This window comes from Ovis aries, chromosome 10, assembly GCF_016772045.2.
Source record: "Ovis aries strain OAR_USU_Benz2616 breed Rambouillet chromosome 10, ARS-UI_Ramb_v3.0, whole genome shotgun sequence".
NCBI classification, from domain to species: Eukaryota; Metazoa; Chordata; class Mammalia; order Artiodactyla; family Bovidae; genus Ovis; species Ovis aries.
Window position 1 is genome coordinate 86,135,496 of NC_056063.1, and position 15,982 is coordinate 86,151,477.

A 15,982-nucleotide genomic window follows, 5' to 3' on the forward strand; every position below is an offset into this window, starting at 1 on the left:
GTTCCTCTGTAAAGGGACAGGTTTGGGGGGCCCGTAGCTGAGAACCCACCGCTGAGTCCTGGCTAGAGCAGCAGAGAAGCTGTAGAGGATTGGAAGTTAGTGGGCAGAAATGTGTGCCAATAAAGCTTTATTGACAAGAGCAGAGGCGCATCACAGTGGGCCCACTGCCTAGAGTGTCGCCTATCTTCTAAATGCTTTATAGATCACCTTTAGATTCAAACATGTGCTCTGTTGGAGCTAATAGCATGTGCTGTGTGAGCTGGAGTCGGATTCCCCACCTCTGTAGTGCAGAGGTGGCACGGGGTGACTGCCCCAGGGCATGTGCTCCAGTGTAAGAGACGCTTCTGCCAGGCCCACCCCGCTCCTCCCCACGGAGCACGGCCAGGCCCACCCCGCTCCTCCCCACGGAGCACGGCCAGGCCCACCCCGCTCCTCCCCACGGAGCACGGCCAGGCCCACCCCGCTCCTCCCCACCCCGCTCCTCCCCATGGAGCACCGTCAGGCCCACCCCAGCTCTTCCATGGAGCATAGTCAGACCCACCCCGGCTCCTCCTCCAAGAAGAACAGTCAGACCCACCCAGCTCCCCCCCACGGAGCACAGTCAGAACCACAGTCAGCCTTACGCTGCCTCCCTGTCCTAGAGCACAGTGAGGAGTCACGCAGCTCCGTGTCTGTCCCAGGCTCGTGTGCAGTCTGGCCCTGGAGCTGGTAGCAGCAAGGCCCCCAGCCTGGCCAGCACAGCTGGGAGGTGTCTTGCAGCCTGTGGCTCTGAGCTGGCTGTAAGCTTTTTCTTGGCCATAGTTAGAACAACCCTTGGCGCCCAGTGGAAGTCTGTGTAAACCGCATTAGGAAACAGACTGGGCCTCGCTCTCCCTGGAGGGAAGATGAACCCGCGGTGGCCAAGAGCTGGCCCCCACCTGTGTCTGTGGAGTCTTGTCCTGGAGCTCAGCGTGTGTCCTGTCTGCTCTCTGGCCGTCCTGGCCTCTGTGAGAGAGGGGGCGGCCAGGTGCAGGCTCCCAGCTGACTGGGGGAACATTCCAGAAGAACATTCCAGAGCCGTCTCCAGAGCAGATGAAAACCAGAGCGCTCGGCGGGAATGCTGTGGTGCCAGGGCTGAGAGGTGGCTCAGCCCGAGTGGCTTTGGGCTCCCGAGGCGGCCTGTGGTCAGATGGTGAGCAACAGGGGGTCCCCTGTGGAGCGTGGGCAGGACTGTGCTTGCCCCCTATTTCTCAGAGCCATGCTGGCCAGCTCCAGGAGGCCGTGGGTGGCAGGCGAGACCTGAGCAGAGGGCACCCCGACACTTGGCTGCCTGCCTACCAGCTTCAGGACGCACTTTGGGGTTTGGTGTCTGAAAAAATAAACAATCTTACTTTCGAGAAGAAAGTCTGTCTATTAGAAAAACAGAATCCACTTTGGGGATGGAATCAAGCCAGCAGGTGCTGGAGACGCCCCCTGCAGCCCATGCTGTGATGGTGCCCACGGTCCTGGGCGTGTCCTGCTGCGGCTGCAAGCCGCCCGCTCGGTCTCCCGTGGGTCCCACGCGTTCCCCATGGCCGTCCCCCCCCCCACCCCCCGCCCCCTACTCCCGGAGCCAGAGCGCGAGGCCCCACCCACTTTACCTCCTGCAGACCTGGCTCACTGCCGGCCCCTCAAAATGAGGAAACGCCCCGGTTTAACCGGAGGCTGGGGGGGCGTGTCCGGGAGCCGGCGGCGCTGACCTGCCTACTTCCAGCCCCGCCGGCGGGCGCTGGCGCGGCCTCTTCCAGTGAAGCGGCTCGTCCCCACCGGCGGGACCTCGGGCAGCAGCAGCGAAGCAGCAAGGAGCGGACACCGCCAACACAGAGCTAGAAAGGTTCTGTAAATATTTTATTTTTCCATAGTTTTAAGTCAGAAAGCAGCAGCTGGTGATAAAAATAACAGAATTCTTTTCCCGGGTCCGCTCAGGCGGCGCTGAGGTTAGTCCTCTATGTACACGTATGTTACAGGCGGGCAGGGAGGCCCCGAGGGGCTCGGCGGGCGAGGGTTCAGTGTCTCCGGCGCGGGCGCGGCCGCCGACCTTCCCGGCCTAGCGGAGGCCGCGGCGGGCGCGCGGCGGGGCGTCTGCGGCCCGGAAGCCTAGGCGGCGGGCTCGACGGGAGGGCAGGAGTGGGACGTGATGTCGCTGTGCTTGTAGGCGGCTTCGTCCAGGTCCAGCGCCTTCCGGTTGACCTCCAGCGTCATGCAGCCGCGGTAGAAGGCCGTGACCGGAGCCGAGGTCACGGGCACATCTGGGCCGCGGGGAGAGAGCAAGCGCGTCTTAGCGGGTGAGCCGCCCGGAGTCTGGGCGCCCCGCCGCGTCTCCGGCAGAGCGTCACCGCGCAGCTCAGCCACGAGCCGGCGGGCAGCAGGCGCCTGCCACCAGGCTTGGCACGGCACCACGGCACCCCGACCCCACAGGAGGGCACACAGATAGTCGCATCCATTAAATATTATCTCCTCGTCCCGAATGAGTCATGCCTAGGGCTTCCAGGCTCTCTTATCCTCTTCAAAGCTGTTTACTAAAACTAAATGCGGTTGGAGTCTGGCGGCCGAGACACGTGGAGGCCCGCCGGAGCGGAGGGAGGCCCAGCCTCTCCCACCTCCCCTGTGCTGCTGGGATGCCACCTCCAGATGCGGCGGGGGCAGGCTCACCCGGCCTGCTGCCCGGGCAGCTGGACACCAGGCCTCGGGGGCAGGCACTGGAGCCCCGGCTCCCCCTGTGGCCATGGGCTGGCCCTCCCCGCCGGCCTTGGCCAGGCCCACCATCTGATTCCCATGCGGGGTGTTCCTGGAAGGTGTGGGGTGGGGGACAGCTTCAGGCCGATGTTTGTCCCCGAGTGTGCTGTCAGCCTGACCCCAGAGCAGCTGGGCCGGGCCGACGTGCGCAGGCGATGCTGCCACAGGCTGGCTCCGCCCGCCTCCCTTCCCTACACAGCGCCCGGCCCTGCCTGGGGGAGCGAGTCAGGGCCCCTACCTGGCAGCCCCCCGATGAAGGTGCGCACGGAGCCCTCCAGGTGTCTCCCGAGGACGGCCAGCTGCTCTTGCAGCCCGGCTGGGCTCACTTCACTCTGGCCCTGGGTACCGTCCACCTCCAGCGTGGCTCTGTCCTTATCCACAGAGATGGTCACCACGTGCTCCTGGCCGTCGCAGACCTTGATCTCCATCAGGACCAAGGTGACGCCCTCCACGGCCAGGACGACCAGCTGTGGGGAGAGGCACAGCTGGCTGGGGCGGATGGGCTGGTGGCCACGTGCCCGTGGGCCCTCCTGTCCTGACGAGGCCCATGGGTCTCCCGTGGGTAGGGTCACTTATGACCAGAGCATGACAAGAACACGGTTTCTACACGTGTGAATGACGGGAGCTGGACCCCCTCCAACGTGATTGAGGACCAACATACAGAGCTGCGTGCCCCCGGGTGGGGCGTGGAGGAAACACGCTCTGGCCACAGGGCCACACATGCATCGGCCTGGGCAGAGGTGACTGGGGCTCCCACCGTGTCTGCGGCCGGGACTCCGGGCAGAGCTGCCCCTTGCACATGGCGCTGCCACAGAAGCAGCAGAGAGGGGCCAAGCCTGGGTCCGTGCCCGTCAGCTCGCAGCCACAGTAAGAGGGGAGCTGACGGCTCCTGCAGGTGGGCTGACGTGGGGAACACACCCCTCTTGGGACAGAGGCGGGGGAATAAACCCATTTCCACTGCTCTTGCCTGGTCTCTGACAAGGCAGCCAGCACAGTGACGAGTGACAGTCGGGGGTGGGGTGGGGACTGTTTGGAGGTGACGGCGGCCTGGCCAGGGGCGGATACTCAGCACTGCCTGCCTCCAGGGGCAGCCGGTGAGGGTGTGGGCCTGTTTGCACACTCACACACGTCATTTATGAGCAAAATCATTCGGCTTAAATACAAGCGATTAATTCCAATTACACCGCTGGGGGGGCAGGACGGTCTCCCCACTGCACAGCCAGCCTGCGGGACTCCAGCACCGTCCCTGAGCCACCAGAGGCCATTGAGACGCTGCTGAGAGGTGGGCGCTGGAAGCTCGAGGGCGAGAGGTGGTGCTGAGCTTCGCGGCGGCTCCGCCTCAGAGCGAGGGGGGTGGGGGGGCGGCGGGCAGCAGCCAGCGGTACCTGCTTCTTGAGCTTCTTGGTGGAGTGGTAGTCGACCAGCGCCACGGAGAGGGCCACGGCCTGGCGGTCGCCCACCAGCGCGAACAGCACCCCGGTGTCCACGGCGGGGCGGACCCGAGCCACGGCCTCCACTGCCCACGTGGTCTTCATCCCACCAGCCGGGGACGTTCGCGCTGCAAGGAAGGCCGCGCATCACCAGGCGGTCCAGACGGCACGGCGGAGAGGCGGCGGGAAGCCGGTATGTCGGGGCTCAGTGGCCCGGCCGTCAGGAACTGACAGGGGGCCTGGCGCCGGACTCCTGAGGCCCCAGCCCGCCGAGAATGGCCACCTGGCCACTCCCCAAGAACCCGTTTGAGCGGCCACCGGCCGCCCCACCCAGTCCGGCCGGGCCCACCCCCTGGGCGCCAGACTCCCCGCCCCCAGGGCAGGAATGGGGCGGGGCTCAGCCCGCCCACCCGCCGTGCAGGCTCAGCCCCACAAACGGAAGGACCGGGAAGGGCTGGGAAGGCAGTGAAGACGGCTGGACACCGCGTCCAGTCTTCCTCCCCGAGCCACGCCTTTCCGCTCTAATCGACGCTCCGCGGGGCCGGCGCCACCTGCACGACACGCGTTACAGGACACGGTAGGCATGTGTGCGCGCGACAAGCCGCCTGCGCGGGTCATGGATGTCATCCGGGGCGGCCTTGGTAGCCGTGCTGGGTCCCGGGCTCAGACGCGAACACCACGTCGCGATCTCTGCGGGGTCCCCGGTGGAGGTGGGGAGAGGGGCGATCTCTGCGGGGTCCCCCCGGCGGAGGTGGGGAGAGGGGCCTGGCTGCCAGAAGCGTGTTTGAGGGCCCAGCGCCTCAGCTCCCCTGGGACGTTTCCTCGGGTGCCAGGGGGTTACCCGCGTGCCCCTTGCCCAGTGGCTTCTGGGGCTTTAAGACCCGCTGAGCGCAGATCTTCGGCCTGCCGCCGAGAACGGTGCCTGTAACTCCTGACACGTCCCTCGTGTGTCGTCAGGAGGACAGGACGGCCCAGCCCGACTGCCGTGTGGCTCTCATAGCCTGCAGATCTGAGCCCCGCAGCCAAGCGGGCACACGGGCAGTGGGGCTGTGCCACAAGTGTGTTGCGCCTGACGCTGACCACCACAAGGACGCCCCCGGTCTGCGGGCACAGAAGCGAGGGCTGGAGGGGCGGTGTGCGCTCCGAACGAGCTGCTGTCAGCAGTGAAGGGTTCTGCTTGGGCAACCTGGTGGCACTCATGACCGGTAAAGCCAAGAAGAGATGGGGAGGGGGGAGCAGGTCCCATCTCTGCCCTGGACAGACCGTCCCTACACTTGGGCCACGCAGGGCGTGAGGGTCGCGTGTGCACCTTCAACCATGACAGGCTCGGAGTCTGGAAGCAGAGGCGTTGGGGCATGCCGGGCGGGGGGTGAGGCACACCTTGCCGCCCCGAGGAAAGAGGCTCACGGGTCCGTGTGCCGTGTCTCCCAGGCCGTGACACACAGCTGCCCAACATCCTCACGTCAAAGGCCACCAAGGCCACGAGCCTGGGCACAGCGATGCCTCCGGGCACAGCGGTGCCTCCTGGGGGCAGAGGTTAGCTCTGGCCCTGCTGGAGGAAATCTGGGGAAATTCTGAGGCCAGACTCAAACAGAACTGCTGTGCCCCCCACCCCCACGGTCCACACCATGCAGGCCAACCCCTCAGGGCAGACGCAGCCACAGTTCCAAACTGGAACATTCGCTCATTTCACATAAAGCTGACATCTAGGTGCCCACTCGTCAGCATGCGAGGATGACTGATTTAAACTGTTGCTGAATACTAAAGAGGAAGAGGTCGTAGGAATTAAAGGCCCTGCTTTACAGAAGCGGGAGGGACTCCGGGCAAACCGCCATCCCTTGCAGCCACCCTGACCCCTGTCTGCCCGCCCTGCCTGCCCCCCTCTTACTGGGGTCACAGAAAAGCTCCTCTATAGCTTCTGCAGGTGCTGGAAAAGCCTCAGTTCTCTGAGGCACAGCTGCAGCTGGGGCCTCGGGCCCTTCCGTCAGGGGCCTCTCCCCATCTCTTCCTGCTGAGGCTGGAGCACTGGACTCCTGGTGGTTCAGCCCCTCCCCATGGCCCACAGCGCTGTGACCGCAGATGCGCTCAAGCGTGTTCCATCTCAGAACCTTCCTGGAAGCTCCCGCTTCAAGCCCAGCGTCCCCCGTCTCAGCCACAGGCCCTCCGCCGTCTCATTCTCCCTGCAACCCAGCGCCCGGGCCGGCCATCCCTCAGGTGCTTGCCTGGGGGGCACTGGGCGCTGCTGCTGTTTCGGGCAATTTGGGCCAGAAGGCTGAGCACAGCCATCCCCTGGCAGGAGCGGAGACTCACCGTAATCCAGGTGGAAGAAGGCAAACCCGCTCCCAGGGAAGAAGGACCCCCTCTCGGCCGCGGAGAAGCATTGCATCTTGGCGTTCGCCTTGACCGTGTCCTGGACGGCGGTGTCCTCACCATCCAGCCAGTGCCAGCTCCTCAGGCAGCCGTCCAGACGTGGGTTCATCTGGTGAGACAGAGACCCCGGCAGCTCCCTGGTGCCGCCCGTCCTACGGCGCCCTGCTGGTCACACACGTGGCGATCCGCCGCCCGCGGGAATGGACTCTGCTGAGGGCAGCCATTCTGCCCTGGACCCATTCAGGGCCGTCCCCACCCCCGCCTGTGCCCGGTCCCCCTCGGCTGGCAGGCGTGGGGCGCCCGGTCCCCCTCGGCTGGCAGGCACGGGGCGCCCGGTCCCCCCTCAGCTGGCAGGCGCGGGGTGCCGCCTACCACCTGGAAGGACGGGCGAGGGGACGTGCTCACGCCTGTGCTCAAGCCAGGCCCCCGGAGCACGGCTCCAGCTCAGCCGCACCTGCCACAGCTCTGAGCAGGTCGGGCCAGCCCAGCCTCGTCTGGAAAACCAGGAGGGCCTTCGGGGTGTGGACAGCCCTCAGCCCTCGGGGTGGGGGGACATGCTGCGACATTGCCCCAACTTGGAGCCTCAGCGTGTGGACTCTTGTCTCCTGCCCGCTGTGGAAACCCAACTCGGAGCCAGGGGCTTGCTGGGGGTGAAAAGGGACAAGACTCTGAGAAACGACCAACACCGACCTCTCATCAGGTCTTACTTCCCCTACGGGAACCCCAACAGCATCAACAACCCAAAATGTTCTTGGGGACTGCCCACAAAAAGTGTTAAAAAAATAAGTTCATTGTTCTTTTTGTGAGAGAGTAATATTGTGATTTATCTCCTCTCCAAAACAGACATTTTCATTATCGATTCAGACGAAACCGCAAATGAGTCTCGTAGAAAGAAACAGCAAGGTAGGTGGGATGGCTGCACCTGCGGCTCGTTACATTCTAGAGATGTCCACCTTTTCCCGGATCCTTTGCCAGACCTGGTCAGCGTGTTAACTGTCTGTCCTCCTCCCCGACCCAGGGCTTGGATCCCGGGGACTGAGGATGTGGTCTCTGTCCTCCGCAGCCCCCTGGGCTCAGACCCCAGGGATGAAGGGGGTGCTTACAGGATGCACGAGGTCTTTCTCCTGGAAGGGGATGCCCCCCACGGTCAGGTTCAGATGGTACAGTCCTCTGTCCAGCTGGAACAGGTCCCCGGCCACGGCGATCTTCATCACATCGTCCTTGTTCACCTTGATTACCAGGTTCCGCTCGAGCTCCTCAACAGAGATCTGAGGAGCACAGGCACCATGAGGCGGGTGTGCAGCTCCTGAAGTGGGGCCCAAGCTGGCGTACCAACTCCCATCACCACCTGGGCCAGGAGACCCCCAGCCTCGGGGGTCCAGGTTCACCACCTACACCACCTCCCTGGCATCCACGGTGTGGCTCAGACCCCGCCAACTCCCCCAGGGGGCCGCTCCACCGCCTCGTGCCCCTTCCTGCGAGGGAGCCTCCCCTCCCCGTCTCTGGCCCTTAGCCATCTCAAGCCTTAGCCAGGGAGCTGCTTCAGGAGCCTGGGGTCACTGCCCCTGCGCATCAGCCCGGGGTTCTCTGCTCCACCCTGGCCCTTCACCTGTCTGCCCTCAGCTGAGCATGTTTAGGCGGGAGCACAGCTTCTAACTGGGCATTTCCTGCAGTGGGGCAGTGCCTGGCGCAGACCAGATGCTGAGTGAGCACCTGAATTCTCTGTAAAACTGCCCCCTCTCCCCTGCTCTCCTTGTAGGAGAGTTTAAAGCCGATCACTCTGTGTTCAGTGCGTCTTCCTCAGCCCCAGTAGCCCCTGGCTTCCTTTTCGGCTCCAGTGGAGAAACATCCAGGTGCAGGGTCTGAGTTTGCTGAGGAGGCAAAGTCGGGGGCGGGGGGTCTGGCGGGCGCCAGAGAGCAGGCAGATTGTCTTGAAGCCAGGTGTGTCTTGGGGTGGGCAGGGTGCTGGGGCCACGCACCCGCTGGCCGTGCCTCCCCCAGCCCCACTCCCCGGCAGAGTCCCGGCGGCGCTCGGCCTCCATGTGCGCCTCGAGCTCGGAGCAGCGGGCCCCCACGTGTGGAGTGTCCTCAACCCCGGGGACAGCTTCCCGGCAGAGCGACTGTCTTATCTGCCCCTTTGCGGAAGGCCGCCTCCTGCTGTTGTGACGGTGCCTGGGGTTTAAGAGTCTAGGAGTGGAGGAGCTGGACCCACTAATGGGATGGAAACACTAGCAAACGTCTACAGTGCTTTTATTCGTGGAGGCCAGGGCAACTTTTTCCATTTTATCTTTGCTTAGAAAGGAAAAAAGAATGCTTTTCTCATTTCTCTTTCAAGCACTTACTTCCAAAAGCCCAGTGCTAACAGTTTGGGAGGAAGCCTGCGTGTCACAGGCCACTTTGCTCCAAGCATCGTGGTACCGACAGAGCCGACGGCCGAAGGCCAGGCCCTGGGCGATCAGGGCGCCTCCATCGAGGGGCAGCCAAGTGTGAGCCCTGGAGGTCAGCAGGATGGGAGCGGGCCCAGAGGCAGAGCCCGGGATGGTGTTGTGAGTCACGGCCGACCCTGACCCCCACTGACAGCATGAGGCGGCGGGGCAGGCACCCAGACCTCAGCCCGTTCTCAGCCTTGGGGCAGCTGATGGTCTGAACTGGAGGGTCCTTGGGAACGGGAGCCCTGTGTGCTGCAGGGGCCCAGTGGCCCTCCTGGCCTCAATCCAGCGGCCCGGAGCCCCCACCCATAGTTGTGACAAACAGAAGCGTCTCCAGACAGAGCCAGGTGGCCCCCGTGGAGCTGGTCCACTGAGGACTGCCATCCCGGCAGTGAGAGCCCAGCTCAGCTTCTGCGATGAGATAACGCCCGTCAGGGTACAGGCTTCCTGCTGGAGCCGCCCTGCTGGGGCCGTGCCTGCTGACCGTTGAGGGAGTGTACATGAGCGTCGCGGGGTCCTGGGCAGGGCTGCGGGGGCCCCACTCACCGTCTGCCATGAGCCATGGTTGATGACGGGCCCGCTGCTGGTGACGCGGCCCACGCCCTGGTAGCGGAGCTGCAGCTCCAGCCGGCCAGCCCGCAGGCCCAGCACGATCCAGGTGCTGTCCTGGTGGCCTCCAGCGAAGAACAGGATGCCCTCGGGGTCGAAGGTCCTGAAGTCGAACTCAGCCACCAGTCTGCAGGCCGGCGGGAGCAAAAGGGTCACCGTAAGCTGTGGCCTGTGTCCCTGCCCGGCCTCAGGAAGCGCCAGGTGGGCAGGCTGGGAGCCGTCGGCACGCTGATGCTGGCAGTGAGTCGCTGGGCAGGGAAGGCCGACACCAGCCTTGAGACCCACGTGGCTGCACTGGGCGGCAGGTGCCCCGACCGGGCAGCCTCGTGCCCATGTCCCCTCGGGGCTGGATGCCCTCCCACCCTCTCACCTCGTGGGCTGCAGCCGTTTGAAGAGCAGTTTGATCACGGGCATCGCACTGAACATGCGGCCCAGGTACAGGGAGTTCACGCTCTTGGCCACGTTGAAGGGGACGCAGGGCAGGATGTCCTGTCGGGGCGGGGGTCGCGGCCGTCAGGCGGGGGCACCGAAACCCCGGGGCCCTGCCGCCCCGCCCGCCACGCAGGGCTACCTCGCACGTGCTCATGTCCCGGGACAGCTTCAGGCCCCCGCGCCCGTCGCAGTGGCAGGCGTAGCTCCCGGGGGAGTTGACGCAGGCCTGCTCACAGCGCTGCTCCGCGCACTCGTCCATGTCTGCGACCACAAGGGAGCCCCTGAGCCCGCGGGGCCGCCAGAGCCTGCCCCCATGGCACCTCGGCGGATGCGAGGCCCAGCGTGGAGCCCCGCGTGGCCCACGGCTCCCACCCGGCTCCTTCCTGGGGACACAGCTGTGCGCTTGGATGGTAGCCCTCAGCACGGCCAGGTCGGCACGCACAGGCCGCCAGGCTCACGGCTCAGGCGTGGGTTTGTGCCCAGGACAGTGGCCAGCGTGGGGGAGCCGGGAGGGCCTGGGGGGTTGGGGAGGCAGGCTGGGACCACCCATCTCCTTCCTCGTAGAGGGGCAGCCACAGGCCCCAGGCAGGGAGGTGGTGGGAGGCAGCGTGGCTGTCTGGGCCCCTGGACGTGGCTGGGCCAGGCGCACTGGGGGCAGGAGAGAAGGCAGCTGCCCAAGAGCCGGGGCCCCGCCTGCCGCCTCCCTGTGTCTCTGGGGAGGGGCCAGTCGCACAAGAGGCAGGCGTCACGTCACACGCGTGCAGGTGCAGCAGGGGCCACAGCGCATGTATGGTGAGTCGGGCCACGTCGTGTGCAGGTGAGTCATGGGCCACGCCGCGTGTGTGCAGGTGAGTCAGGGGCCATGTCATGTGTGTGGTGAGGCAGGGGCCACGTCGTGTGCGTGCAGGTGAGTCGGGCCACGTCACGTGCGTGCAGGTGAGGCGGGGGCCACGTCGCGTGTGTGCAGGTGAGGCAGGGGCCACGTCACATGTGTGCAGCTGAGGCAGGGGCCACGTCACGTGCGTGCAGGTGAGGCAGGGGCCACGTCGTGTGAAGGTGAGTCAGGGGCCACGTCGCGCACGTGCAGGTGAGGCAGGGACTATGTCACGCGTGTGCAGGTGAGGCGGGGGCCACGTCACGTGCGTGCAGGTGAGCCAGGGGCCACGTCACGTGCGTGCAGGTGAGCCAGGGGCCACGTCGCGCGCGTGCAGGTGAGGCAGGGGCCACGTCGCGTGTGTGGTGAGGCAGGGACTATGTCACGTGTGTGCAGGTGAGGCGGGGGCCACATCACGTGTGTGCAGGTGAGGCAGGGGCCACGTCGCGTGTGTGGTGAGGCAGGGGCCACGTCGCGTGCGTGCAGGTGCTCAGATCCTCTGGGGAGCACGCAGCACACAGTGCTCCCTGGAGCGTGGCGCCCTGTGCGTGGGTGTGTGTCCCGTGTGGCCTCAGGTGGGTACCTCGGCAGCCCTTCTCCTGCGAGCTGAACACGTAGCCCTCGTCGCAGATGCAGGAGTACGAGCCCGGCAGATTCTGGCACCGCGCCGCCCCGCAGGCGCCCGCGTCCACACATTCATCTACGTCTGCAGGAAAAACCAGCTGCGTCAGGTCCACCAGGCGTACTGGCGGCCGGCCTGGAAGGAGCTGCTGCCTGCTGGCCAGGAACTGTGGAGGGGCGGCCAGCTCTGCGGGAGGAGCCCAGCCTTGCCCGGCGGAGTCAGTGCCGCGTCCTCCTCCTCCTCCTCTCCTCCCCCTCCCACCGTCCATCCTCTCCCCTCCCCCTCCCCCCCCTCCTCTGCTGTCTCTTCCCTTCCTTCTAACCATTGGGTTTTCAGCCCCAGCCCAGAAGCAGGGCTGGGGGCGGGTGGGGAGCTTCTGATCGGGGCCTGGCTGAAAAGGCTGACTCCTGTCGCTGCAGAGTGCTGGCTGGGCCGGTGCACAGAGTTGTTGCCGAATCCAAATGACAGGCCAGGAAGGTAAAACGGTGCCTCCGGGGCCTTTTAAGCTGAAGCCCCAGCCCGCATCCCCAGAGCCCCCCGACCACCAGGCTGACTGCATGGGCCTCACACTGAGGTCTGCCCGAGGAAAGCCAGCACCACAGACACAGTCAGTGACTGTCCGGGGTCATTCTGAGGCTCCTTCCCCTCTGCCACATGGACAAACCAGTATCAACAGGAGAAGCCTGCAGCCAAGAGCTGGTTCCCAAGGAGACAGAGGGAATTTCTAGAAAGTGCAGCTGGTACTTCAAATAAGAGCTGCCCGCAAAGGCTCAGAGTGGCTCCCAACTCTGTCACAAGCGCAGCTTGGCAAACGTGGGCTTTCAGACGTGGAAACTAAGGTTCCTCCCAGAGACAGCGGGAGTGATCCACGTGCTCCCTGCAGGGAGCCTGTGAACCTGCAGGGCCCCCACTGTCAGGGCTGATCTGCACTGAGCTGCCCAGCCCACAGGCACTGTAGGAGCCAGGCTGGGCCGAGCCCACGTGGGCAGGGCTGGCAGTGGGTCCAGGTCCAGACCAGCCCCAGCTATTCAGGGGCGGGAGGTGCCAAGCGGAGTCCCCAGGCGGGTAGGCACCACGCTCACACTGGGGGCCATGGGCAGGTACCCCACACCGTGCCGTCAGCTGCCAAACTTCACCACAGTCGTAGGGAAAGCTTGCAGCCCACCCAGCGGTCTTGCTCAACCTAACTGGCTCCATGGAAGCTCACGATGAGCGATGATGGCCTCTGGGTGGTCCCATCGGCAGCCGAGAAAGTGCCCAGAGACTCGTCTGCAAGGGCTGGGCAGCACTTCAGAGCAGACCCCAGGAGCCCAGCCCGCAGGCGCAGGGTCCCCACCCCCTCGCGCTCAGCATCTCAGGGCTGACCACAGAGGACATGATGGGAAGGTGCCTCACTGCAGGGATCCTAAGGAATCGGTGACGCCAAGGCGCAGGGCAGCAGGGATGCGGGATGCTGGGGTTCACTCAGAGCCGGAGGTTGCCTCACCCCTGGGTGGTCTGCGAGGCCGAGCAGAGGTTCAAAGCCACCCCTCGGGGTTTCCCGAAGAGGGCGCCTTCTCAGGGCGGCGCCAGTGCCTGAGGCACCACACGCACAGCACAGGGCTCCCCTAGAGTCTGAGCCCTGCAGTCTGGGCCGGCCCGCGGGACTGCCCTGGAAGCTGCGGGCACAGGAGAGGCTGAGCCAGAGTAGAGAAGGGCTCCGGGAGAAGCGGGGGCGAAGCCCTTGGGTTCCTGACGCCCCACAGTGACTGCCCTGCGACACGGCCTGCCTGGAAGCGTGTTCTCGGGGAGGCAGACGGCTGTGAAGGGCAGGGATGGGAACCGCCACCGGGACACGTGGAGGCCTCCCGCGTCTCATCAGGCCCGGGAGGCACCGATGTGCATGGACTGGAAGCGGTTTCTCCAGATAAGAGAGCCAACCCGTGTCTGTGCTCGGGGCCCCTCTGGGCTCCCAGACCCCGGGCCCTGACCCCTCGTGATGCCGCGACAGATGGGAATTCATAGCGAGAGGGAGGCAGGCAGGCGAGGTGCCTCTGGAGAGTGGGATGAGAGAGGGGTGCCTCTGGGGAGTGGGCAGCTTGCAGCGGTTTCTTGGGGTGCCCCGGGTGCTGGCTGTGGGGAGCCCCAGACTGACTGAAGAAGTTGGGGGGGGCAGGGTAGCTGCCTTCTGCTTCACTCCAGAGCAGACCTTTCTCAGAGGAAGGCTGGTGACTGGGGCCTTGGGAAGCCAGTGGGGCGGGGGTGGTAAGGTAGGACCCTGGAGGCGTCGAGCAGAACCCTGCAGGCACCCCCCACCCCCAAGTATGAAACTGAGCAGTTCTGTTCAGGAAGGACCACAGTCACACTCAGAGTCGGATGAGCATTTCTGAGGAGGTTTACAGAGGCTGTGACTGCCGCCAGAGGCGAGGGGCAGACTGCGCGAAGCGCAGGGTGCAGGTGCTGGAAGTGGCTCGTCTTGAGCAGAACTAAGCCTGTGGCCTTGAGAGGATGGGATTCACACTGTCGCTCCCGACAGCCTGTGTCTCTGTGGGCATCGGAATCGTTTGTTCTGCCCGTATGTGTAAGGAGGCAACTGAAACCGTCAGCAAAGAGATGCTCCAGGCCTACACAGACCTCGTTCCCTCTGAGAGCGTGGCACCCGTGTCAGCAGGAAGGTTACAGAAGACAGACCTTCAGCTCAACCCCTCAGAGATGCAGTGATGTTCTGGCAAGTGTGGGCTTGTGAGCAGCCCTTTGCAGGACTCTGCCCTCAGCAGGAGGCCCCCTTTCTCGCCACTTTAGCAAAGCTGTGTTGTAACCAGCTTTTAACCAGGCCCTGCCCTGCTCGCCCATCTCTGGCCCAAGTACACCTTCACACAGCACCTTGCTTAACTTCATGGTTCTTTCTGCGGACCGAAGAACCAGAAACAAACAGCAGATGACCAGATCTCTCCCCCGGCTTCCCCTTCAGCAACCTCAAGAGCAAACTGCGTGACTGAGCAGTGAGACCGCGCCTGGAGGGGCTGTGAGGAGAGCTGAGCGGCCTGCACACTGTGCGGGGAGCAGGGCGCTGACACCCCATCTCAGTGGCTAATGAGACTCCTTTCTGCATCCCTTTAAAAGTGCTCAAGGCCTAGCTGAGGCTTCGGAGGTGGTTTTGGGGGCTGCTGAGCCCACCATCTCCCCAGATTGCCAGCACTCTGATTAAAGGCACCTTCCCTCTCTACCGTTTGTGAGCTCTGATCCTGTAGCAGCGAGCAGTGGGGCCCCAGGCGTCCTGCCTGCACCTCCCCACAAGGCATCCGGGGCCCTGACATCACAGGAGCGTCTGCAGCTCTGTGGCCGGGAAGGAGGCCTGGCGACCACCCCCCCCCCCCCCCCCCCCCCCACCGCCCCGAGCAGGCAGGCCTCCCCAGCTGGGCTGGCTCCGTCCACAGGTCTGCATGAATCAGCCTGTGTCCCGGCTCTGGGGCCCGTGGCCACGGACAAGCCTGGGCATGTGCTGTGTCTGCGGGACGTCCTCCTGCCCTCCCTCCAGAGCCAAGGAGCCAGCCACAGCCTCAGCCTCGTGCAGAGGAGCCAAGCGACTGAGGCTTCAGCCTGCCGGCTTCTGGCAACGGCAAAAGTGAACGGGTGAGCACAGAGGCTGGGGGTCCCGGTTCAGACTCACCGTGGCAGGTCCGACGGTCTGGGGAGAGCATGTAGCCCCCGTGGCAGGCACACTGGAAGCTGCCCGGCTGGTTGTGGCATATTTGGCTGCAACCCCCGTTCTGCTGGCTGCACTCATTGACATCTGGGAACAGCACACGGAGCCAGAGGTGACCCACACCCGCCTGGAACACTCGGCAGTGTCTGCAGCCCCAGCCCCGTGGAATCCACCCTCAGGTCCTGGGTGGGGGGCACAGGGATCCAGTTCCGTGGCTGGATGGCAGGCTCTGAGGGGCTCAGGGCTCCCTCTGCAGTGAAGGAGTGCCCGAGGGTTCTAACCAGGTCCCAGGGGTCTCCTGCAGCTTCTCTGCTGACCCAGCACACTGTGGACTCAAGGAGGGCAGAGGTGAACCTGCTCTCGACTCCCTTCCGATCGGTGGGGGCCGAGACAGTGGGGTAGCCTGCCTCAGGGAGGGCGTGCCCCCTCCCCCACCCCCCGGCGCCCTGGAAGAGCTGGCCTGGCTTGGGCACTGCTGGGGGCTCAGCACGGTGGCTTTTCAAGCTGGACGGAGCCCTGCCTGGGGCAGCGGCAGGACGCCCGCTGCCCAGATGTCCAGGCCCCCGGGAGGCTTGAGAGGCTGCGGGTCCCGCCCACCCATCTGCCCCTTGAGAGCCGACCAGCGAGGGTCCTGTGCCCCCACACAGCTGGCAGCCCCCCAAAGTCTCCTCACTCCTGTTGCAGCCGGACAGGCTGGTGTGGCTGTGTCCCCCACCAGCCCAGGCCCTGGGGCGGCCCCGAGGGGTGGCCCCATCTCCCCAGGCGATGCAGCCTCAC

General features: G+C 65.0%; 1 protein-coding gene across 1 annotated transcript in view; it reads right to left on the bottom strand.

Moving 5' to 3' along the window:
* Positions 1-1,845: 1,845 nt before the first annotated feature.
* The window catches only part of GAS6 (growth arrest specific 6), a 31,335-nt gene continuing 17,198 nt past the window's right edge, over positions 1,846-15,982 (bottom strand). The window contains exons 6-15 of the mRNA XM_027973829.2: positions 15,170-15,292; positions 11,482-11,604; positions 10,164-10,285; positions 9,963-10,081; positions 9,530-9,719; positions 7,658-7,822; positions 6,495-6,663; positions 4,140-4,312; positions 2,993-3,221; positions 1,846-2,267 (exon numbers count right to left, since the gene is read on the bottom strand). Coding sequence (XP_027829630.2) covers positions 2,116-2,267; positions 2,993-3,221; positions 4,140-4,312; positions 6,495-6,663; positions 7,658-7,822; positions 9,530-9,719; positions 9,963-10,081; positions 10,164-10,285; positions 11,482-11,604; positions 15,170-15,292 — 1,565 coding nt within the window. The 3' untranslated portion in view covers positions 1,846-2,115. The remainder of the gene's footprint in view (positions 2,268-2,992; positions 3,222-4,139; positions 4,313-6,494; positions 6,664-7,657; positions 7,823-9,529; positions 9,720-9,962; positions 10,082-10,163; positions 10,286-11,481; positions 11,605-15,169; positions 15,293-15,982) is intronic.